The 25,055-nt window shown below is 39.1% G+C and overlaps 2 protein-coding genes across 2 annotated transcripts in view; one reads left to right on the top strand and one right to left on the bottom strand.

Moving 5' to 3' along the window:
• The window catches only part of LOC123978662 (tyrosine-protein kinase fyna-like), a 24,075-nt gene extending 5,908 nt beyond the window's left edge, over positions 1-18,167 (bottom strand). Inside the window, exons 1-10 of the mRNA XM_046062034.1 lie at positions 18,000-18,167; positions 8,674-8,930; positions 6,575-6,671; positions 5,284-5,382; positions 4,680-4,783; positions 4,142-4,291; positions 3,835-3,999; positions 2,620-2,799; positions 2,101-2,177; positions 1,391-1,544 (exon numbers count right to left, since the gene is read on the bottom strand). Coding sequence (XP_045917990.1) covers positions 1,391-1,544; positions 2,101-2,177; positions 2,620-2,799; positions 3,835-3,999; positions 4,142-4,291; positions 4,680-4,783; positions 5,284-5,382; positions 6,575-6,671; positions 8,674-8,920 — 1,273 coding nt within the window. The 5' untranslated portion in view covers positions 8,921-8,930; positions 18,000-18,167. The remainder of the gene's footprint in view (positions 1-1,390; positions 1,545-2,100; positions 2,178-2,619; positions 2,800-3,834; positions 4,000-4,141; positions 4,292-4,679; positions 4,784-5,283; positions 5,383-6,574; positions 6,672-8,673; positions 8,931-17,999) is intronic.
• Positions 18,168-22,072: 3,905 nt separating this feature from the next.
• Positions 22,073-24,941, top strand: marcksb (myristoylated alanine-rich protein kinase C substrate b). The gene is made up of 2 exons (XM_046062035.1): positions 22,073-22,449; positions 23,388-24,941. The coding sequence occupies exons 1-2, from the start codon at positions 22,354-22,356 to the stop codon at positions 23,973-23,975; spliced, it is 684 nt and encodes a 227-aa protein (XP_045917991.1). The 5' UTR covers positions 22,073-22,353; the 3' UTR covers positions 23,976-24,941.
• The last annotated feature ends 114 nt before the right edge of the window (positions 24,942-25,055 follow it).

A 25,055-nucleotide genomic window follows, 5' to 3' on the forward strand; every position in this document is an offset into this window, starting at 1 on the left:
ACAGTAGTTTATAAGCTGTCATTAACTGCATTGCACATTACATGGTTGTGCTCTGTAAGTTAAAAACATGTTACAGCTTTATTGTTGACCATGTAACTTTACAGTATTATTTAGTTAACTTTACACTGGGTTTGAAACTCAACAGGGTTTGTTGACTTACAGTAGTTTATAAGCTGTCATTAATTGTAGACGCATTGTACATTAGGCTACATGGTTGTGCTCTGTAAGTTAAAAACAAGTTTATTGTTGATTATGCAACATCACAGTTTTATTGACTTACAGTATTTAATAAGCTGTCATGAATCGCATTGCACATTACATGGTTGTGCTCTGTAAATGAAAAACAGGTTAACAGTATTCCTTATAGCTATGAAGTTTTATTAGCAACCTGGATTGAACGCAGCAGGTGATACAACATTTGCAATAACCACGAGAGACTTGAGACTTGACTTGGACTCTAGCTCAGAGACTTGAGACTTGGACTCTAGCTGAAAGACTTGAGACTTGACTTGGACTCTAGCTCAAAGACTTGTGAGCATCTCTGGTACACAAGTCACAAGTTCATCTCCAATCCAAAATAGTCTTGTAAAAAAGATTTTCCAGAATGGGATCAATAAATTCAAAGTGTGCTTTAAACTGTAGCTGTAAACTGTTAGCCTAGTTCTAATGTACTATAAGTGCTTATAAGTGGAAATGTACACATTACTAAATTAAAACACTACTAATCATGACAAATAATTAAAATGTTATGTTTATAGTATCAGACATAATGACCAAATAACGCAATTTATAAGCATTAGATTAGCAATAGCGTAATCAAATTTTCACAGTCTGCAAACAGCAAATATAATGTTGCCATGGATTCTGTAACTTACACTGTGGGTTTAACTTATGCCCTGATTTTTTTAGCCTATAGAATATTTGTTTACAATTTAGCAAATTAGTACCATTACAAGAATGCCAAATTAGCTATTGGCAATTCTTGTCACTGGATTACTTTTATAATGACAAAAACTTTAAGGCAAGTTAGGGAGTTATAAGGAGCATCTTTGTTTTCTATGATTTCTTTATAGACATTTATTCGCAATGGACATCAGAGAAAATTATTAAGGACTGGCAATTAAGTTTTACATATTGTTTGGCCTTCTGAAAAGTTATGTTACACTTTGTGATGCTATAGTGACTTCCTGTTTACATAATTGATTGAACCATGCTACAGATGTTTCCTATAATCTATTTAAACATTCCATAAGTTTTGATTCTGCAACCCTATTTAGTAAATCACAAGTTTGAAACTAGCAAGGAGTTGCATAAAAATCTTACACAAGGATTTTACACAAAAACTAATGGATTTACGAAAAGCTGGTGCAACCCAAGACAGTAGACCTACCTTGTCTTGCTGTGTATTCATTGTCCTCGATAAGCCTGGCCAGACCAAAGTCGGCGATCTTACACACCAGACTTTCTCCGACTAAGATGTTGGCAGAGCGCAGGTCTCGGTGGATGTAGTTCATCCTCTCAATATATGCCATGCCGGCTGCCACCTGGGAAATGAAGATTTTTTCTTCCAGTGAACATCACATCACTGACCAGCTTCAAGGTGATTAAATCTGTGCTAAGTTAAATTTTTGCATACATTTACAGCCTTTTTTGAGCATTAGCTGCAGTAGAGAGGAGCATCTCTTAACTAAATGGCCATAGATGTGCCATATTTGCAAATAACTCCTGTCAGGTATGATTACTTATCGATGCACAGCGATGAATCCCAGTTTCAGAATATAATACAAACTGCAGCAATTGAGTGCGCCAACCTTAATGCTAAAATCACTGACTTTTAAACCATTTGGTCTTAGTATAAAGCAATTACAGGCCAGCCAGACTGGTAAGTAAGTGCTACATGCAATTTACATGTGCACTTATATAAGTTCAGACTTTTCAAATACTGCACTTTCGCCTAATGAAACGCTGGCCTAACATCAAGATGGAAATGGCTGTAAATGTAAATTGCCAGGAGATGATTGAAGTGAATTAAGCTCTTAGAAAAAAAATATCTTTCCGAGTTGTCTGGAAACAAGTCCACAGTGTTTTTCAGCAACATACCTGAGCAGCCATGTCCACCAGATTTGGCAGTTTGAGGCCTCGTCCTTCTCCATCTTTAAGGAATTCAAGCAAACTCCCTAAAAACACAGACGAAAAATTAGTTAGGATTTGTTGTCCCATGTTGTCTTCAGCTGCCAGATCTGAACTCTTAAGAAAAATGTTGCAGCTAATGTGACATTAATTCTGGGATTCCTGCCACATGTTATACTTGGCTCAAATTTGTATTTGTTAGTTATTGCTCCGGTAACTGAGGATCTCTGTGTATGTGTGTGTATTTATTTATTTATTTTTTTTTTTTTACACAAAATACACAAAAATTGTGTTTGTATCACTGTAATAAAAATTGTGTTTGTTACATTATAGTAATGTGGACATGCAATGGAGCGACATGCCATGAAGTAAAAGATATACTGTACTGTCCATGCAGATGCAAAAATGATGTACACCCTGTGGGTGCAGAAATGCATGTATGCAATATTCATTGTGTCTATTTAAGTGTCAGTTTAAAACAGCACCTACCTTTGCACATGTACTCAGTGACGATATAGATGGGTTCTTCAGACACCACAGCGTAGAGCTGCACCAGCTTGTCGTGTCGGAGCTTTTTCATGATCTGAGCCTCCTCCAGGAAGGATTCGGGCGACATGGTCCCGGGCTTTAGAGTCTTGACCGCCACCTTAGTGGTGCCATTCCACGTGCCTGATAAAAACATTTAAAAAGAGGTTGTTTAAGGGCAATTTTCCAGAGATCAGTGACTGGCATTTCAGCAAGATTTTAGTTTCAAAGGGAGAAAAATATGGTGCCTAGTCTGACAAAATCAAATGTGAAACATATGGAAGGACATAAAAGTAATGTAAAATGTGTGACAGAAATCTACTGAAGTTATCAGGTACCTTGAGATTGTTATTGCCTGTGCTAGTTTAAATTAAATGTAGAGCAGATAACTGGCAACAAACAGTGGCTGGAGGTTGCTCAAGTATAAAACTTAGCTTAGTGTGGTGTAAAGGGTAACTATCACAAAAATATAGTAATATAATTAAATCTATAAAAATAACATTGTTAATGACATAGAAAAATAAAGGGTGACTATTACCCTGGTGTATCCAAATTTCAAAACTTACTCAACTAAATTTTAAAGTCATTGTCCACACTGTTGTTCTCCCTGCATACAGAATCCATCTAACGTTGAGTAAAATATTGCTTGACAAGTTTTCAGGACATGAATTTAGTTTCGAGCTACACTAAAGAGTTGCTTCCAGTTGAAAACTGTGTTAAAAAACCATCTACTCTAGGATTTGACTTAATACATGTTTGTGGTACCAACAACATGTTCAGATCTCAGTAAATCAGACACACATGGAACATTTCACTACCCAATGTGGGACAAATTAAGTTTTACTGAACTCAACTGAACAAAAACCTGTCTGAACAGGGACCTAACTAAACATGACAAATGCCATATATAACAAGTGGTCTGAAGGCCCTTTCAGATGAATACAATTGTAAATCTTATTCCAGTAAAATGGACACTGAGATTATGCAGAGATGTATCCAGCAAATTATATCACTAAATGAAATCACTGACAGCAAACACTCCTCCCTGTGGGTAAGTTAAAATGGCTGTTAGTTTTGAATGATCTAACCCATACACTATGTTTTTTAACACATTTAACACTGCTTACAGCTGTCCAATTCTTCATTTCTGCCAAAAGAGTACGCCAAAAAGATACATACCCATCCAGACCTCTCCAAACTGGCCGTTGCCAAGACGTTTGATGAGTTGCAGCGACTCCCGCGGGATCTCCCACACGTCTTTGGTTTTGACGGACAGGTCAGTCAGACGAGGCATGCCTTTGTGGCACGGCACAATCAGTCGGCAGCACAGCCCTGCAGCCCTGGCTGGATTAAACATGCAATTTTGATTTAAGAAAGTATTGTACAAACCAAATGACACTGTAATTTTAAGAAGAGGGAGAGCAGACAGTGATCGGTCATGACAGGACACTTTTGTACATCCTCTATAACTGTGGCAGAGTCTCACCAGAGTAGTGCTGCACTAGCTGCTGGAGTGTCTCAAACTGGGCCCTGGTGGTGATGTAGTAGCCTCCACTGTCCAGCTTGCGAATCTTATAGTGTTTGACATGGTCTCCCTTGACGTCATCCCAGTCTTGGATGGAGAGAGAGTAGGCCCCTGGAACAGAGACAACACAACGATAAAGAAGGAAAATGATGGATTCAAGTAGACTTGGAGCAAAATCTCTGGTGAGACCAAGTTGGTTTTCACAAGAGATTACAGGACATGTGGGGGTGCATGCATGTTATGCAAAAGATTTAGGGTAATGAATACAGAGCAAGCCTTAATGACATGACAAACTGAAAAACAAAGTTGCAATGTTGGTCTCATGAACTGTTTACATGTTTACAACAGTTTATAAAATCATGAGACCAACATTGCAACTTTGTTTTTGCACATTGCACGTTTAACTAAAGTGTTCCTAAATATTTATTTATTCACAAACACTTTGTGTCCCAAAAAAAAATCATTCAACATGCCAGCATGTTTGACTCAGTCGGAGTACCTTTGGTTGTTTCGCTCTCACGGATGAGGAAAGTGCCCCTGGCGTTGCCATTGGAGAGAAGTTGTCTCTCTGCATCCTTTCGACCTAATTTACCAAAATACCAGCTGCAGGGGGAAAAAAGAAGGAATAAAAAATATAGACTGTAATATTTGGTTTAACCTCTTAACATTCCTGTACAATCAATGCTAAACGCCTATTCAAGGCATATCCAAAGTAAATTGAATGCAGTTCTTGAACCATTTGGAGTATATGCATGGTTTTGGGCTTCTCTGAAAGCTAACACTCTGGAGTGTCTATCCCAAGTCAGAATGATTGTAAGTGCTACTGGAATTGATATTAATATAAGTTTAAACACACTAAAACTAATATATTTTTCATTCTAGCTTGAAAATGCTTGCTAACAAATGCATGCAGACAACTATAGCTGGGACTTATCTAGAAAACACTGTAGGGCCACGGCCTAAAGCCTTACCTAGTCCATATATATATATATATATATATATATATATATATATATATATATACATACACACATACATACACATACACACACACACATGACACACATATGACACACATATACATATATAACAGTTTTACTCACTCCTCAGCTTGGATTGAGTCCACTGGAGCAACATAATTGCTGGGAATGTAACCTGTTCCACCTGTAGTGAGAGAACGAGCCTCCCACCAGTCTCCCTCGCTGAGGAGACAAGGACAGAGAGAGTTGGAGGATAGAGGTAGGCTGGAATGAATGGAGGCAGATCAACATTCACACATTATGCAGGCACAAATAAACAGTAGTGGATGATGAGATGTAGTGGCTGTCTTGTCTCTGAGAGTTCAGTTTAGAGCACATAAAAAAAACCTACAAAATTTAAAGCAGTTGTTTTGTAGTACGTGGGCCCCTGAAGTTTCTGTGAATCATCACTGAAATCACATTTAGTCATCTCTTTTTGTAGTCAAAAATGATAACTGTTGCTAAATTCGACAAACTGGACAAAGCTGGAGAAATATTGTCAACTTTTTGGAAAAATTTAAAAGCAATCTGAGAAAGGAGAATGCATTATGCATTGGAGTGTTGTATTCAGGCTGTCAAACTGACATGAAAATAAAGACAGAAGCTAAAGCAACAATATTAATGATTAACACTGTTCCTGTAAAGCTAGGCAGGTCGCTGTTCATTATTATAATCATTAAAAAGCAAAAATAGTAGGGCTTTACGTTACATTCAGTGGTAAGTTGGCTGGCGTTAGCTAACTAATTAGGAACAATTTACAGCCTACATTTTTGTGGATTAGTTTTAGGTTTTAGAAAGAGAATAATTTGTACTTCTCCTTTCAACATCTCTGGGTAGCGACTGTAACTATTACTATTACTATTACTGCCCCAGGAAAGGAAAGATTTGACCATATCTTGTATAAATACAGCAAAAAAAGCTAGAAAACTACTTCTTTTGCATACGAGTCAATGGAGCGCAGTCATGAAAGTGTCGGACCTCAGTTAGAGCAAGTCTTATACTGTGCTGTGATTGGTCAGCTGCATATTCGGGGCGCAGCTTAGCGAAGGGTCAATTGCTTCAGAATCATTGTAGTCGAATTCAAATTTGTAGTCTAGTAAAGAAGGATAACTTTCAAAAAGGTGCAATTCACTCATGACAAATCTTATTTCTATGATGCAAACTACAAGAAAGTTACCATTAAAACAAATCTGTCAGACTTTACGTGTAACATACCCTCTCAAACCAGTCTGGTCTATACATTCCTTCCATCTGTGCCCGAGAAACAACATTTCATTCCTAATACAGCATTCAGACGTTCATGACAAAAACAGAGAGGGTAAAAAAACACAACCGCCACCCTTATATGCTGTCGTGCAGATGTTTTCACACTTACGTGCTGTTGAGGATCTGGAACCTCTCCCCCTTTCTGAAGCTGAGGTCATCCTCTGTCCTGGCTTCATAGTCATAAAGAGCCACAAACAGAGTCACCCCTGCAGGTAAACAAAAAGTGACATGTGGTGGTTAGAGTTAGAAGACGTGAATTTTATAGATATGAAGGATTATGATGGGATTTTCACTGTGGTTTTATTGTTGGATTTGTTCATCTGTCTAACACATGGGCAGAATGACTGCCCTCTTAATTTTTTTCTTGCATCCGATCTGCTGCTTCATTTTTAGAAACATCAAATTCTCACAATTTATGATGTTAATGTTTTCCATACGCACACTTTCATACAATTTAGACAGAGATGCTTTCCAGTCTTATTTTCAAACTGATTCACTGATTCACTCAATCAGATGTCATCAAACCTTCATCCATCCAAACATTTCACTAGCAGAGATAATTGAGGTCCTCAATTTGGTCAAAATCTTCTCTCACTCTCCTATAGAGCATTCCTTTTTTGTAATTTATAATATCTAATATTCCATAACTTATGTCTGTGACACTGTGAATAATTGTTTTACATTATACAATCTTTAAGCTTTTTCCAGTCCGGCGTATTAAATAAATATTGTTAATGTTATTTCAAAGCTGCACTCATCATTTCTTTTTTAATAACAATGCATTAAATGACTTTCAGGGTCTTTGAGCTCACTGGTTGGAGTTTATAGTCTACACATTTAATGTTTTGTGTTACTCTCGCCGCTCTTGCAAGTGTTGTTTTCGGCCGCAGCAGGCAGCTGTTTTCAGGCCATCTCTAGGAATGGTGGTGAGGCCATTCACATTTATCTGATGCGATTTGGAACGGCCCTGGAGTCCCTGTATCTCTTAATAAGCCTTAAACTGTAAAATTATTTCATTTTCTGATTTGATCTGAATCGTTCCCGGACAGTCGGTGCTGTGACCCCCGAAGCACACCTTACAATGACCAAATTATGTCATCATGGGGGGGTCTGATAAGTGTTTTGTTTTTTTTAACTCAAGTCATCTCTTTACAATCTCAGATATGAATATTAGCTTCGGCACAATGTCTGATCTTTACAGTCGTCAGATGTGCCTCACAAGACTACTGTCGGCGATAATTTAGTTTTCCATTAACTTTCAGCCATCTTCTGCAGAAACATGGATTTATCACAGCACCACATTATCAGCACACAAAAAAAGAAGAACCACATAAAAAAGTAGAAAAATGATATCTGAAATTCCTACCTTGGAGTAAATTTGCGATCATCCCATATGACTGAAGTGAAGACTAGCTACTGAGACAGTTACTGTGTAGTGGTCAGTTAACTGGACATTAGCCTCTTAATTGAATATTGGATGAGGGGCAGACAGTCAGTGGTCCTCAGAGAAGTTTACAGCTTTACAACTTTAATTGCTCTGTTTGTAATTTGACCCCCATTTAGTGACAGCAACATACTTCAAAACTGTCCCTTTACAATGTCACCCTTTCTTAAAAGAACAGGTAAACATTTTAGGAAATGCACTCGCTTTCTTGCGGAGATATAGATTTACATTTACTCATTTAGCAGACAATTTTATCCAAAGTGACTTACATTTCAGATGATGAGAAGACTGATACCACTCATATCTCTGTGATGTATTTATTAAGTTACAGCTAGCAGTGGTTAGTTTAGCTTGGCATAAAGACTGGAAACAGGGGGAAACAGCTAGCTTCGCTAACCGGCTGCTGGCTGTAACCTTATAGTTGTATTTATTGTACAGATGGGAGAATGGTAACGATCTTTTCATCTACCACCAAGTGCATCTGTAGCATAGCAGCAGCTTTAGTCAGATGCATTCAGGCATGGTATTAAGTGTAGGTCACCCACAATATGGCAGGTGTAAAATGTAAGAAAAGGCAATAACGCTAAATAAGTGTACGTGTTTGGCATGTAAAAAAGATAACAAATCACAAAATGTAATTTTTTAAAACAGCTACAGGGTTCAAAAACCTGGCCCAACCCTATTGTTTACTAAACAGCTGCTTTCTGTTCAAACCATCTTACATGCATTTACAGACTTGTTTAAAAGAGCTTCTTCAACATCACCTGTTCCGCCCCGTGACCGAAGCGTCCCAGACTGCGAGGACGTGTGGACTCCTCCAAACACGGTCACCCCCTGTGTGGCGCCGGTGTGGAAGTTGTTGTAGTTGGGGATGGTGGTGACCCCGAAGCTGGGGTAGTGCTGCGGCGTGGGGTCGGACCCATAGCGGTACCCCGAGTTGTGTGAGAGGCTGGTCTCCCGGTCATCAGTGAGTTTTGCTGCTTCTTTATCCTTACATTGGACACAGCCCATTCTCTACTTTCTGTGGGTGGAGAGAGAAAGAGACAGAGATGAAATTAGTATGTAGCTCAAAAGCCGTCTCCATTGGGGAAATTATGATTCAATATTCCATTATTTCAGAGTTTCCTCTGAGAGTTACAGAGAGCCTTGTGAAAAATATTTCAATTAGGCTGAAATTAAAAACGACACTATAAACTCCATTACTAATTATACAGAGGAACATAATGTGACAGAGCTGCGGTGTACGGCTAATGTGATCACTGTTGTGAATATGTGTTCATGTTGGTATTGACGTGAGACACTTCATGCTGAGAATATCCAGTTTAACAGCGCTACTTACCATGGTTTACTTTTCCATCTTATTGCACAGCCACACTTGTGAGAAGAATTTACACACAGCTATTGCATTTACAAGTTGGCATGAACTTTATTTCTGTTTTCTTTACGAGGAGCCACACACCCATCTATAGATTCACAGCATCAAATTAAATGTGTAAAAGAGACCCTTAGCAGCAAACCACTCCCTGCCTCTACACCGAGTCTCATGAGGGGGGACTGATGGAGCATTTGGCCTCACTAAAGCAAAGCTAAACCAGTTTCTGTAATGACAGAGATAATCTGCTTTGCCAATTAAAAAGAACCTTACCATCTTAAGAGACCCAGTTAAACTAACGCATATTTCAGGCTCACTGTGTCCCCCCACCCACCCTTTAAGCCCTAGAAGCTCATGAAGCCAGTACAGCACAGCTAGTAAGAGACCGCTGACACCACCATTCTTTCATCAGCTTTAGCGGCCAGCTGACTTCGGAGACAGCTAATTGAAAACACACTTGTTTACAGTCTCTGTGGATGGAGAGAGGTGGTGCTAGGGGCAAACGCCAGGGCTGCAGCACACGGAGGAAGGGAAGCTATCGCACGACTCGACCTCAGCTAAAGATTCAGATCCACATTAAACAGTACAGTTGGTAGACTCTGATTTGTGCCTCTGTCAAGACTAATTCAATGTAACAAGCAGAAAGATCACTTTATGAACAATTTTTTGACGATCTGGACAAAACATTAGGTCAGGGTAAGTGAAACTAATAAATATAAAAATAACCAGCTGCATCACGCATCTAAAAAGGATTTTGAGGGCAACAATTTCAGCTCATTACATTTGATTTAGAGCTGAAACAATTATTTTGTTGACCATGTATTAATCATTAAGTCATTTTTAAGTTTCGTTGATTCCAGCTAATCAAATGTTTCTGGTGTTATTAGTCTTTATGATGGTAAACTGAATATATTTCAGTTTTGGATTATTGGTCAGACAAAACAAGACATTTCAAGATGTCACCATGGGCTCTAGGAACTAGTGCTGGGTGTTTGCAGCCCCAAATGAGCTGGAATCAGAGGCATGTCCTGGACGACACTGGAGCTTAATTGTTACAAGGAAAGCTACAGAGTATATGACCAGATTCCTTCAGGCCTGTTTTACATTTACTAGCAAGAAACCCAACATCAGAAAAAAGTGTACAGATGTGTCACACTGCGAGTACTGCAACAGGGTAACTGCAACAGGGTACAGGCAAAGTTAAGTTCAGCATGTAGATGAAGACCAGTGGAAAATAAAAACTCCATAATGCTTTTGTTATTATGGAAACATTTGTTTGCCTTAGTCTTAACTATTCTGTTCCCATATTTGTCTTCACTGTCAACAATAAATAATCAATAATAATAAAATACCGTAAAAAGTACAAATCTCTACTGTGTCACCTGCAGCCCACAGCTACATGAAAGTATCGAATACATGCCAATCAAATTCCAGCATTCAGGTTGTGTACACAGTATTTTCAATTTCTTCAGTCCTATACAGTCATGGCCAAAAGTGTTGGCTGGACAAAATTATTGGCACCCTTTCAAAATTGTGGACAAATAAGATTGTTTCAAGCATGTGATGCTCCTTTAAACTCACTTGGGGCAAGTAACAGGTGTGGGCAATATAAAAATCACACCTGAAAGCAGATAAAAAGGAGAGAAGTTGACTTAGTCTGTGCATTGTGTGTCTGTGTTTACCACACTAAGCATGGACAACAGAAAGAGGAGAAGAGAACTGTCTGAGGACTTGAGAACCAAAATTGTGGCAAAATATCAACAATCTCAAGGTTACAAGTCCATCTCCAGAGATCTAGATGTTCCTTTGTCCACAGTGCGCAGCATTATCAAGAAGTTTGCAACCCATGGCACTGTAGCTAATCTCCCTGGACGTGGACGGAAGAGAAAAATTGAGGAAAGGTTGCAACGCAGGATAGTCCAGATGGTGGATAAGCAGCCACAAACAAGTTCCAAAGAAATTCAAGCTGTCCTGCAAGCTCAGGGTGCATCAGTGTCAGCACGAAATATCTATCGACATTTGAATGAAATGAAACGCTATGGCAGGAGACCCAGGAGGACCCCACTGCTGACACAGAGACATAAAAAAGCAAGACTACAGTTTGCCAAAATGTACTTGAGTAAGCCAAAATCCTTCTGGGAAAACGTCTTGTGGACAGATGAGACCAAGATAGAGCTTTTTGGTAAAGCACATCATTCTACTGTTTACCGAAAACGGAATGAGGCCTACAAAGAAAAGAACACAGTACCTACAGTCAAATATAGTGGAGGTTCAAAGATGTTTTGGGGTTGTTTTGCTGGTTGTTTCATGATGCCTTGACTTTGTGCAAGGCATCATGAAATCTGAGGATTACCAAAGGATTTTGGGTCGCAATGTAGGGCCCAGTGTCAAAAAGCTGGATTTGCATCCGAGATCATGGGTCCTCCAGCAGGACAATGACCACAAACATACTTCAAAAAGCACTTAGAAATGGATGGCAACAAAGCGCTGGAGAGTTCTGAAGAGGCCAGCAATGAGTCCAGATCTAAATCCCATTGAACACCAGTGGAGAGATCTTAAAATTGCTGTTGGGAAAAGGCGCCCTTCCAATATGAGAGACCTGGAGCAGTTTGCAAAGGAAGAGTGGTCCAAAATTCTGGGTGAGAGGTGTAAGAAGCTTATTGATAGTTATAGGAAGCGATTGATTTCAGTTATTTTTTCCAAAGGGTGTGCAACCAAATATTAAGTTATGGGTGCCAATAATTTTGTCCAGCCCATTTTTGGAGTTTTGTGTGCAATTATGTCCACTTTGCTTTTTTCCTTCTTTTTTTTGTTTTGTTCCAATACACACAAGGGGAATAAATATGTGTATAGCAAAACATGTGTTAATGCAATACTTTTCTGTGAGAAATACTTGATTTTCTGGAATAATTTCAGGGGTGCCAACACTTTTGGCCATGACTGCATTTGCTCCACATTCTTAACCGAGAAACATTGCGACTGCAGAGAGAAGGACATCATTGTGATTCATTACTGCCAATAAAACCCCATTAAATACCCAGAAAGAAACAAGCCCAGCGGTAGCATTACAGTATAAGCCCAGACCAAAGCTGAGACCACATACTGACATACAAGGAGGAGGAGGACTGCGGATTCTTTGGTAATCCTAAAAATAACAAATAATCTTCCATGCCACTGATATCTACATCTACTATCTTCAGGTATTTGCAGCACCCCTCTCTAGGTATAGCAGGTATGTTTAAAGTTAAAAAAAAAAACCCATAAAACACATGTTTAGCCTACAGGGGAAATGCAAGCCTCTCCAAAAACATCAGAAATAAGTAAGTGAGGTGTATTTACTATTATAATATTGATACTTTGTGGATTTATCAATTAGATGATAAATTGTCAACAGATGTAGTAGAAGTAAAAATGGTTAACTGCTACCAGTTCAACACATGTTGCTGTTTTTTTGCATTTTTTTCTTAGTTGTTTAGACAAAACAAGCAATTTAGAGACATTAGTGGTGCTCTGGGATACTGCGGCATTTACACTATTTTCTGACATTTTATGGACAATTTATACACTGAACAATTAATCTGGAAAAAATGAATCTGCTACTACAATCAACCACACAATCAAAGTTATGTGAATGCTTTAAAAACTGGTAGTGCTAAATCAAACACTATATACACACAAGCTTCTTGTTTGATGAAAAGACGTATACAAATCTTTGGTGGAGAATTGCACAAGCATGGAAATATTAACTGAACTGAGTGGGATAACGCAGGTAAAGTCTGTGTTCTGGTGGATTTTCTCTTTAACTGCAGCGATTGAAATAGCACTGCATCCACTCCTGGAGGGATCAGAGTAAATGAGGGGAGATCTCACATCGTCGTGCTGCCTGTGGGGATTATGAAAATCTTCCTGCTCTTGAAATAAAAAAAGGCCAGGGAGCTACTATGGCTTTAACATATCTGTAACCATTCTGTGGCACAGAAACTAGGCCATCTTTTATTGCTTACATACATGTGTTCCCTATTTGGTACTGTTTTTTTGGCGCGGTGGTCGCTTAGTAAACATTTGCATATAAATCACATCTGTGTGCACTTTGTGTTGTGACTGAAGTTGCTGAATGAGTTCTATAAAAATGTTGGACATAAGAAACAGTCAATGATATTGATCAAGTTTGGCTCAAGCGCATTCGACAGCAACAGGCAGATTTATCACATTTTCACAATAATATAATAGGAGTTTCACAAACCTTCATCACTGGCTTTCAGATCTAAGGGACGACTAGTCTGTGTTGTTTTATTTTATTTAATTACATGCATGAATCGACAACGTGGATCCCATCAAAATGTCAAGACAAAGCCCTCCAATATAATGCTTTTAGGTGCTGTATGTTTCAGGGACACATACATACTAAACTCCTCTATGCCTGACCTGTGGCACAACTTCCCCCCCAGAAAAGCAGATGATGGCATCGTAGCCTCTGGGCTTGTTCCCTTCTGTGGCACAGCCTATGGTATCGCATGACCACCTCAGCCTGCGAGAACACTCATCACGCTATTTTCAGACCCCTGCCTCAGAGAGGACCACACTGAGGAAGGACCACTGGGGACGGGATCGTAGCTACGTAGTGTGCTTCAACAGTTAATAGCAAAAGGCAGAGACAAGGACATGGAGGGAGGACTTGACTTTCACACAAAAGCACAGACAGGCTGGGGTATCATATTAAAACTCCTCTCATCTTGATTAGCTCAAGATGCTGTCTGAAATCTGAAGATGAAGAAGATGTCTGGTCCAAAACTGTTGAATATAGCATTTGACAACGAGATTCCATCACATCAGGAAGTGAAGAGAAATGAAAACGCCAGTATTATCTGAACAGAAAGTAACAGGATAGGGTTAGTGCTACCACATCAGGCACAGCTGCTGGGCTCGACTGTAAATTCATTTCCCAAAATGATGACCTTTATTTTGATGCTGTACAGGCACAAGTGTTAATCATCTATAATAACACATAGAGCCGGGAGCCATAATGAGATACTCTGCCATTTATAGTAAAGCTGCAAGATCAATATACTAAATTAAAAGGACAGACATGTCTGGGTCACTCAGCGTAACTGATGGATTCAATAGAAGACAGTCAACCAGGCTTGAGAAATATGTGTGTGGCCTGAACAAAATGTTCATGTGGACTGAAATAATCAAGAGCACACTTGTGTTTGCAGGTTCTCAGATGTGAGGATTTGCTGCTTTTCTTCTTTTTTATATCATTGAAAATTAAATAACTTTGGGGTTTGGACTGCTGGTTGTACAAAACAAGACATTTGAAGATGCCATGATGGACGTTTTTATATTTTTCTGACATTTTTAAAGACTAAAGGATTCATCTGTTAATTTAAAATGCAATCTGCAGTTTAATTGATAATGAAAATAATTTTCAAGATTAATCAAACAATCTTTCTGTCTATTAAATATCATAAAATAGTTCAAAAATGGCCATTATAATTTCACAGAAGTAATGATAAAGAAAAACAGCAAATCCTTAACATTTTCAATTTCAGATATTAACTGATTATCCAAATAGTTCAACTGCTAACAAGCTGACCTGATGCTATTTCTATTAGTTTTAGTTAAAGTGCTTTAAACCTTTGAAATCTGACTTACAAACTTTGCTTAACCGGTCATTACATCTAAGAGTACATTAATTGTTAACTTGCAAATCTTTCCACTATACAATTATTTTGATTCAACAAACACAGTAACAAAATAGCTCTGTTAGATTTGAAGAGTGGGGGTCCCTTTACACTCAGATCATTGACATGGCACAAAACAAAGTCAAACGTCCCACATCCCTCCTACTGTAGACGCACTTGCGACGACCTTATTCAACTCCAAAATACAACTTTCTATTCATTCATCAAAGAAGTGACCTAAAAGAGGATAATTTTCAGTTGTGTAATTGTGTGCCATATGAATGCACATGAAACTTGCTCCTGTGTTAACTAGATTTGGTACAACTCTGACAATCTCCTCCTTATGGTTGCCATTCTCTGAATAGTTACAATATTTTGCTTGTGTTGGACAACTGAGTTCATTCAGTGTATCAACAACAAGACAATGGCCACATTTCACTCTGCTACAAGATTATCAGCACAATGAAAAGCAGTGTTAAGGCTTTCAAAGCATTCTTGACGTACTGAATGAGCCAGTTGTAAAACCCACAGCTGAGCTCCATACAGTATGTGGGTTTAAGCCTAACTGTGGTGTCACAATGTTCACAGTTGAGTATGTTGAGTCATGTTGTTAAATCACTGAGCCCATTCTAGATGTCCATTCAGTCAGTGAGATTTGTGCCTAGCAGATGAATATTTTCCAAATGGGAGAAGAGGGCAAATTAGAAAAACATTAACTTTTTTTCCACAAACAGGAGCAGATTCTTGGTGCTTATGCCTGTAAGTCTGCACTGGGGGCTTTAAACGGTTCTTTCCAAATCCTGCGCCAATGGAGGGCAATGGACAATGTAAGAACCCACTGGAAATAATGATGTGGTGGATGTGCAGTGATGGAGGATGGAAGTTTTCTGGTAGAATAACACTTGGGTTGATAGAAAGTGCACGAGCCTTGTGAGTGCTGTATGAAGGGGCTGCTACGATTAATAGATTAGATCATCAAAAACAATTAGTTGGAAACTACTGAGAGAAATGTTATGCCATTTTTAAGCTTATGCCATTCCAAATTTATCTGGTGTCAGTTTCTTCATGCTGCTTTTATCAGTTTTATATCATTAGAAACTGAATATCTTTGGGTTTGGTTTGGTCAATAGTCCAAAACCTAAAAAAATAGTAATTTCTCTAATATTTATTAAGAAAGGACAAAGCAGCAAATCATCACATATGAAAAGCTGAAACCATCAAAAGTTTGGCATTTAATCAATTATCAAAATAGTTGCTGTATGTGTTCAACAATTAGTTGGAAACTACTGAGAGAAATGTTATGCCATTTTTAAGCTTATGCCATTCCAAATTTATCTGGTGTCAGTTTCTTCATGCTGCTTTTATCAGTTTTATATCATTAGAAACTGAATATCTTTGGGTTTGGTTTGGTCAATAGTCCAAAACCTAAAAAAATAGTAATTTCTCTAATATTTATTAAGAAAGGACAAAGCAGCAAATCATCACATATGAAAAGCTGAAACCATCAAAAGTTTGGCATTTAATCAATTATCAAAATAGTTGCTGTATGTGTTCAACAATTAGTTGGAAACTACTGAGAGAAATGTTATGCCATTTTTAAGCTTATGCCATTCCAAATTTATCTGGTGTCAGTTTCTTCATGCTGCTTTTATCAGTTTTATATCATTAGAAACTGAATATCTTTGGGTTTGGTTTGGTCAATAGTCCAAAACCTAAAAAAATAGTAATTTCTCTAATATTTATTAAGAAAGGACAAAGCAGCAAATCATCACATATGAAAAGCTGAAACCATCAAAAGTTTGGCATTTAATCAATTATCAAAATAGTTGCTGTATGTGTTCAACAATTAGTTGGAAACTACTGAGAGAAATGTTATGCCATTTTTAAGCTTATGCCATTCCAAATTTATCTGGTGTCAGTTTCTTCATGCTGCTTTTATCAGTTTTATATCATTAGAAACTGAATATCTTTGGGTTTGGTTTGGTCAATAGTCCAAAACCTAAAAAAATAGTAATTTCTCTAATATTTATTAAGAAAGGACAAAGCAGCAAATCATCACATATGAAAAGCTGAAACCATCAAAAGTTTGGCATTTAATCAATTATCAAAATAGTTGCTGTATGTGTTCTATTTGCTGACTGACTGAAAAAGAGGCAAACTAGGCTACTAGATATGATGAACACATTTTGCTTTAACCAAAGAAATCCATTAACCCCTTGAACCTAAAATCCTATAGTAGCAGCTTGTGTGCCAGTAAAGGCTCAACTGTATTTGCCTGGGGGGACATGTACTTGGTCCATGAACCATAATATGCAACTGCTTTCATTCACATACATCACGCACGCCAACTGTGTAGCCTACTTACTCATGGACCAATGACAGGCTGAATACTCAGCTTCAGGGAGCTGAGTGCATATTTGTAAAACCAACACACAACTATTGAATAACTTATTGCACATGGATATACAACTGAGGCTTTAGCTCCCAGATAAACACACTTTATCATCCCTGGTGTTTGCCTACAAGATGGATGGCTGCATCTCCAGACACATCAGATAACCCGATTAGGAGAGCTTTAATTGGATATTTAACAGCGTGGCAATGCAATTAGCTTGAAGCATTTGACAGTTATTTGGGGTGAATCAATAAGAGGCTGTCTGCAGGCCATTTTGGCGTTTATTTTGTGTGTGAATGTGTGAATGGCCTCAGTGGTCAGCTCTGCTCTGCAGCGCATCCATCCCTGCTGCTGCAAGAGCCTCCTCTCCACAATCTCAGCCCTGCAAAACATCAGCCACAATTACGAGACCACCACCACTCTTTCTGTTTTGTACCCTTCTGACGGCAAAGGTATAGACGCACCCATCTGCAGAATGAGAGAAGTGAATCCTGGCTGGATTTCATGCGACCCACAATGTGTTATTTATCCCCTCAGTTCTCCCGAGATGAATTCATCTCGCAGTCCACAGCGCAAAAATAGGGGACAAGGCGGGTGGACCAATTGAAATTCAACGCAGGACAGAAAAAGCGTGCTTACCGCAGACGAATCAGACTAATCCATCGGAGTTTCCAGAGGCACTTTCGTTGGGGGAAACCGCTGATATTTTTCTACTCTCTGTTAGTGTTTTTTTCTTCGCACTGAGAGAGAATAGCGGTGGGATAGGCTACAAGTCCCTGCCGATTCCGGAGCTCCTGTCGCCGCCGTGCGTACAGACGATGACGACAGCGACCAGTGTCATCAAGCTCACAACAACATATACAGCGTCTGGTTACTCATGTCAAAATAAAGCTGTATAATAGGACGTGTCATTTGAAAGTGTTAACAAGAATAAAGTGTATTTTTACCAAACAAAAATTAATCTAATGTTTTGAACCCGCGTATACGATAGTAATTCCACAAATTCTGTATTAGTAAGATTATGTCAAGCTCGCCCAAGGCATGATTTCCAAATGACTACCTTTTGTGCTTTTGTTTTAAAGTGCAAATACTATTCTGTTTCCGGTTGATCTGTGTGTGGCTTGACGCAGCTGTGATTGTGCACTGCTGATGCGGATCCACGCCGACGGATAAGTGGTGATTGACACCGCTTTCCTCCAATAACAGATTACACTGTACAGCGGGACACCTCCTTGTCTGTGGAATGACTGATAACAGGACAAGGTTGGCATATTGTCTGTGACTGTTCAGGTGATAAGAGCTCTCTTTACGTTCTCACTTGTAGTCTTTAAATATGAATAAGAAACACAGACGTTAAGTCAGTACTTTGGCTTAGAATTTAAATTAGAGCCAGAAGAAACTCATAAATCTTTGGGTCTGATTTTTGTTTAATCCCGTTGTGTTCAACAATGTCCCATGCTTCTCTAAGTGGATTAGTTTTTGTTCCAACTAAAATCATGTAGTGGTTTGTTTGCATGCACAATTGGCCCTCCATGAATGACACCTGAATAACAGCAGAGTAAAGTCCCACTCTAATTATCAATAAGCAAAAATCAACACTTATTTTAGGTAACATTCAGATGATTACTGCTCTCACTGGAAGCATAGCAAGCTAAAACTGGAAAACAGTGCCTCCTTCTGTATCAATGAAAACATCAGCAACACTGAGAGGGAATAGGCTATTAGGTGCAAAATGCAACATGTATTGCAACAATTAGGGCAAACAATCCATATCTATATTAGAATATGTTAGCTTTTGATATTTAAAAAGGATTATTTAAACCTGCTCAGGAAGGTAATTATGAATCATGACGTTGACCTCTGACTTCCATTCATTAAATATTCCTCCAGTGTTGCAGCTGTTTAAACACTGGAGGTTTATTTAGTTGAGTGAATAAGCTAGAGCAATGACAAAAATAACAAAAAATCAACACAGTCAATCACATACTGTATATTCACGGCCATTATTTCGTTCGTCCAAGAATAATTTACACTTTTACACTCTCCCACCTTCACTCCATGACTCGGAGCAGATCAGATTTTGGCTGCAGTTAAAAGTTATTTTCAGTATATCGAAGAAACTTTTCTGAATTAATTAATTTAATGTTTTAAAGTAAAAAATATCCTTCGTAGCTTCCCAGAGCACGAGGTGATGTCTTCAAATGTTTCGTTTTGAGCAACAAACAGTCAAAACCCCAAAGATATTCAACCAACAACGATATCAAACAGAGAAAAAGCAGCAAATCCGCTTGATGATCAAGCTGGAACAAGTAATTGACAAATAACAATTAATTAATTTTCTGTCAATCGATCAATCAGTTATTTGACTGTTCCATCTCTTTATCATACCATTCAGCTTTTTATAAACACAGCTTGGTGATGCTACCAATGTTGAGCTTTTTCTAGATTTCATAACCTTTTTAAAAATGTATATATTTGTTGCAGATCTATAGACAGACTGGACTGGACCGGTCACTCTAGTCTGAACACTTTTATATTAGTAAATGCATAAAAATCCAGACAGTTTCAAATTAACTTTTGTTAGTAAAAGTCACACTGTAAATTATCCTGAAATGCTTCATGTTTATAATATGTAAAATCTTTTAATTAGACATCGCTCTTGTCCATAAATGTGTATCATGTGTAGTAAAAAATGTCTTTTATTTTGCTTTAATGGAGAAAAATCTGTGCAGATTGTTAAAAATGTTCTGTTACTGTAAAGGGTAAAGTACATTTATCACAACAGTTTGGTAGAGGTTCATTGTTTGAAAAACTATGTGGTCAATTGAAAAAAACTATACCTGATTTTTATTTAATGGGACCTTTAAAGGGTTCCTTTTTACATGATTTAAAGTGAGATGTTTAAGGTAAACATTTGGCATGTTTAAGATTTATTGATGATTTATCCCTTTTTGGAAGTTAAGGTATAACTGTGCAATAGTTCCTCAGAAACACACACTCACACTCCACCTATTGGATACATGATACACTATCTTCCAGACAGGTGAAGTCTTTTTGTCTGAGTGTCTGGCTTGCATTATGCTTGTTGAAAACACATCATGCCTTGCTGGCTTTGTCTCCTGGTTTACATATTCATGGCAGCTCACCATAATAATTACAGCTTTGCATGTAATCACAATATCCCAACAATAAGCGTGGCCTAGTTAGCCTGAAGACGGGTGGGTGGCTGAAAGAAGTCACCCTAATCCTCAAACTGTTGTCTGCGCTGCTTAATTTTTGAACTCACTCTCACCCTACTTCTCCACAACCAGGAGTCATGATCGCCAAAGCCCTCGAATTGCAGCCTCTTCCTTGGAGCCATTTTGGACTGGTAACCATGGAGATGTGGGTCAGGCAGTGATGGCAGAGAGAAGAGACTTGTGGCTGGTGGTGGAGTCAGAGCACTGCAGGCTGCTGGAGCAGAGGGCCATAAACTCTCATTAGATCTGGGTCACTGGGATGCTCCAGCTGTAACAAGCAGACAAGACGCTATTATGCAAGAGGAGGGATGAGGGAAGTTGTGGGCACAGGGGCTTATAGTTACAGTGGACGTCTGTTTACTGAGCGAGGCATATGTCAGAAGGGTACGTGATGATATAACATGAGACAAGCTGAGTGATGCTTTCTCAGCTCAGCTGTGCACAACATGCTGTTATTTTGGCACTTGCATATCAGTTTAAAAGCTGAGATAAACAACTTCTTTGGCCCTATTTTTTGCAGCTTAGTACATCAATAAATACATTTAACTCTAAATTAGGTTAGACTATAGTTTATCCATCCATCCATCCATCTTCATCCACTTATCCGGGGTCGGGTCGCGGGACTATAGTTTATATAGTCCTTTTAACCTTTATTTAACCAGGTGAGAAGACCTATTAAGATAAAATCTATTTTTCAAAGGCGCCCTCAAGAAAAGCAGCAGGACAGCAAGTCAGACAGTACAGACGTAAAATGACAACAATACAATGAAAACATCCTATACACATATGCAACAGCGACAGCACCCTATAAAAACCAGTATATTAAGACGTCTTCAATCACATAAAATACACTAATGGAGTGCATGCCCATTTAAATGCTATACTATTGCATATTATATTATATATTATTGTCTATGTATATAGTAACAAAAAAGACAATTTTATTACCTTTGCATGATACTTTTTGTATGTAGAAGTGGCCAAAATATTTACCAGCGCAAAGAATTCATATTTCTAAATACTAAAACTATATATTGTCATCTACATGTAAAAACAAATGTTTGCCATTTCTGTGTTTTTTAAAAGCATATCTTTAAATATATGCTATAAGAAACAATATGTTTAAAGATGTTTAGAGCATAGCCTACCGTTAAACATATGGTTTACTATAAATTTGTATGGGATAATCAAAGATTTCTGGGATGCCCCTCCTCGAAATCAGCTTTCAGCTAAATCTGCTAGACCTTGTAAAGCTCTATGAAATCTCAGGCGTTATTTTATTTAGAAATAAAATCAGGTTTTTGTACTCTAAAATGGCTATACAAACAAGTAGTTGGCCATATTGTTGTGTCTCTCCTATTGTCCATGGTCCCCCATACCATGAACCCCCTACTCTTTGGATTTCGGACTTGTGATTGGTGGAGACGGGGTGGCTTTGTCGTCATAGCCCCAGTGCCCATTCATCAGTGGACTTGGGCGTTGTACTCCGCATCTCATTTGCGGCGGGGCCAATTTCTCCATTTACAAACTCTGCTCGAGGAATATTTTTTTAAAGGATTCGCGTTTCTTTCGCATCTTTGCCACATTTTTGCAAGCTTTCACACGTCCCTCTGCGGTCACTTCGGTTTCGGGCTGGTTCCTCGGCTTCGGTTGGAGAAGGAGGTTTCGGCGTTTGACTTAAATTTTTGGGAAGAAGCTTGCGGTCTTTGTTCATTCATTTGATCGGTTGGGTTCCTTTGTTGCACCAAAAAAGCATGGGAGCACAAATCTCCAAAACCCCTGGAAAAGAGGAAGGTGCCGTGGAAAAGCCTGCAGAAGGTGCGGCTGTTGCAGCAAAGACAAACGGGCAGGTAAATTACATTTTAATGATTTAAGGCCTAATTGTTCAAGCGGAATTTTGTCTCCTTTCAGCAATGTGTTGCGTCAATGGCGTGCTCCATGTTTGCAGCATCGCATCCCCACGCTTAACGGGATTCAGGGAAAGTGGCCACATGTAGGCTAACCATTTCACCGGCGAGTGTAGCCTATTGTTACAAATATGTGTTTTGCAATGCTGCATTGGTACAAATGGTTTTTTGAGAAGGCTGTAAATTGATACATGTAGCCTAAATTAAGAGGCTATTTAGGCTATCTTTTGAATATCAAGCAGATCAGGTTGCAGAACAACTTTTTGTTGTTCAAACAGCATATTTTGATTTATTATAAGCGTTAGCCTACTCAGTTACTGTGTTTTATTCATTTGGTTGAAATGTGTGCAGCGGGGTTTGTGGCCGCTCTCACTGGTGGCATGGCCATTTTAAAAAACGCTACCACGCCTTTGTTGCCAGGTCCAAGAAAGGAGCCACGTTTTTGTCCGCACGCCCAACCACAAAATTAACAAATTCTAAAAAACACAGGGAGTTGGATGAGAGAAATGTATAAAAATTAAAATAACACACATTAGTTGACTACACAGGCCATTAAAAGGGGAAAAATCACCAAATTCCTATGTTATGTCCACCGGCTGCACGCACTGAACGCCACCTGGCGGATTCCGGCGGTACTGCGGTTAAAAAGACTAGCCTACTGCTGAAAGCCACAGATCTGTCGTCACTCTCCTAGTAACAGATGTTGCTGCAGTTTCAGTGCAATTCCCCTATTGGTTGCTGCTAGTGGTTGGATTTGATTTAAATATCACAGCACGCCAAAATGTCCAGGGATAGTTTTTAATACACATGTCCAAAGTGTGTGTGTGTGTGTGTGTAATGTGCATGTTCAAGAATTCAAATTTTATATTCTCTTCTTCCAGGAAAATGGCCATGCCAAGACCAATGGGGATGCCTCTCCAGCTGCAGAGGAGGCCAACAAAGCTGATGTTCAGGCCAATGGCAGCACTCCTACAGAGGAGGCTCCAAAAGAAGGGGAGAAAGTAGAGGGCGCAGAGGCAAACGGTGAGAAGGAGCCCGCCGCCACAAATGGAGAGGCTTCTGCCAAGCCGGAGGAAGGCACTCCATCCACCAGCGAGGATGGCAAGCAGAAAAAAAAACGTTTCTCCTTCAAGAAACCCTCCTTCAAGCTCACCGGCTTCTCTTTTAAGAAGACCAAGAAGGAGTCCGAGGAGGCAGCAGAGGAGGGAGCGACAGCAGAAGAACCATCCGACGGAGAGAAGGCGGCATCAGAGGAAGCTCCTGCAGAGGAGGCCAAACCAGCTGAGGCCGGTGAGGAAGGAGCCAAGGAGACTGCAGCTGAGGAGCCAAAGGCTGAGAAGGAGGAGGTGGTGAAGGTGGCAGAAGGAGAAGCAGCAGCAGGAGGAGTAGAAGAGGAGAAAACAGCTGAAGCTTCACCTACTGAACCAGAGACGGCAGCCAGTCCAGAGGCCACAGCCACAGCTGAGTAATCCTGCTGAACGAGACACAAGAATGAAGGAGGCGATGAGCCTGTGTGAAGGAATGCGAGGACTTGTCTAAAACCAGGGATTTTTGTGTTCATTTTTTTTTTTTTTTGTTGGTGTTTGTTTACTATTCTGCAACTATCTCATCCATAATGACTGCAACGTCCTTGGCAGTGATGGACAGGAGGTGGGCTGCTTCCTCACTGCTCATTGGTGCTTGCATTTGTGACGTGGGTGAGTGTGAAAGTGCGAATGTGTGTGAATGTGTGTTCTTGTGGGTTTTTTTTTTGTTTTTTTTCTTCTACATGAAACCATGACTGTGTTGACATGTTGCTGAATTTGACATTTTATCAAAGTATTTGGTGCTGGGCAATTGGATGTAGCAGCTAAAGCTGTGTCTGCAAGATCTGACACATTGTGATATTTAAAGGGAAAGTCCTGAACCAAGTCTTAAATGTTGTCTTTGCAGTGCACAGTTGTTTACAACTCTTAAAGCTCGACACTCCTGTGGACACAACCATTCCTTAATGAAGTAGATTTAGTTAACTGTCAGAACAATAGGTGCTCATCACTTCCCATTTAGATTCCAGCATTTCAAAACTCTGTAGTAATGCACGTTGTATAGACTTTGATATTACTGGTTTTATGACTGAGATGTACCTAAAAATGACTGAAGTTTTTAAATAACCCATTGTAAATGAAGTTTTCTTGTTTTTCACCATTTGTAAGATTGAATAAAATTGGGAGATGTTTTAAGCAAATTTTGCATCAAGCTGTGATGACTGCATCGCCTCTTAAAATCCACACTGGAAAGCACACGATTTGGCGGCCAGTGGTGCAAACTTGGAACCGCGTGTATTTGTATATAATGAGGCTTCACCGTATTCAATATGGAATGTAACATTGCCTACAAACTTGTTATAGGTGTTCAGTTTATTTTCTGTGATCAAGAGTAAAGGAATGAAGTATCAATCGGCTCATTTATTCAAAGTGTTCAGCAAACCTCAAATGTTTCCCTCGTAAATCTGTTAACAGAGTAGATGTGAAATCTCAGTATTCTGTTTTGTGACTGAGATCAGCTACTGG

Source organism: Micropterus dolomieu, linkage group LG11 (genome assembly GCF_021292245.1).
Source record: "Micropterus dolomieu isolate WLL.071019.BEF.003 ecotype Adirondacks linkage group LG11, ASM2129224v1, whole genome shotgun sequence".
In the NCBI taxonomy this organism is placed as follows: Eukaryota; Metazoa; Chordata; class Actinopteri; order Centrarchiformes; family Centrarchidae; genus Micropterus; species Micropterus dolomieu.

What these genes read in the sequence shown, in the direction of transcription:
- marcksb (XM_046062035.1), top strand. Translation starts at nt 22,354, where the DNA reads ATGGGAGCACAAATCTCCAAAACCCCTGGAAAAGAGGAAGGTGCCGTG. An exon ending in CAGCAAAGACAAACGGGCAG is followed by an intron (nt 22,450 to 23,387) that starts GTAAATTACATT and finishes CTCTTCTTCCAG; the next exon opens with GAAAATGGCCATGCCAAGAC.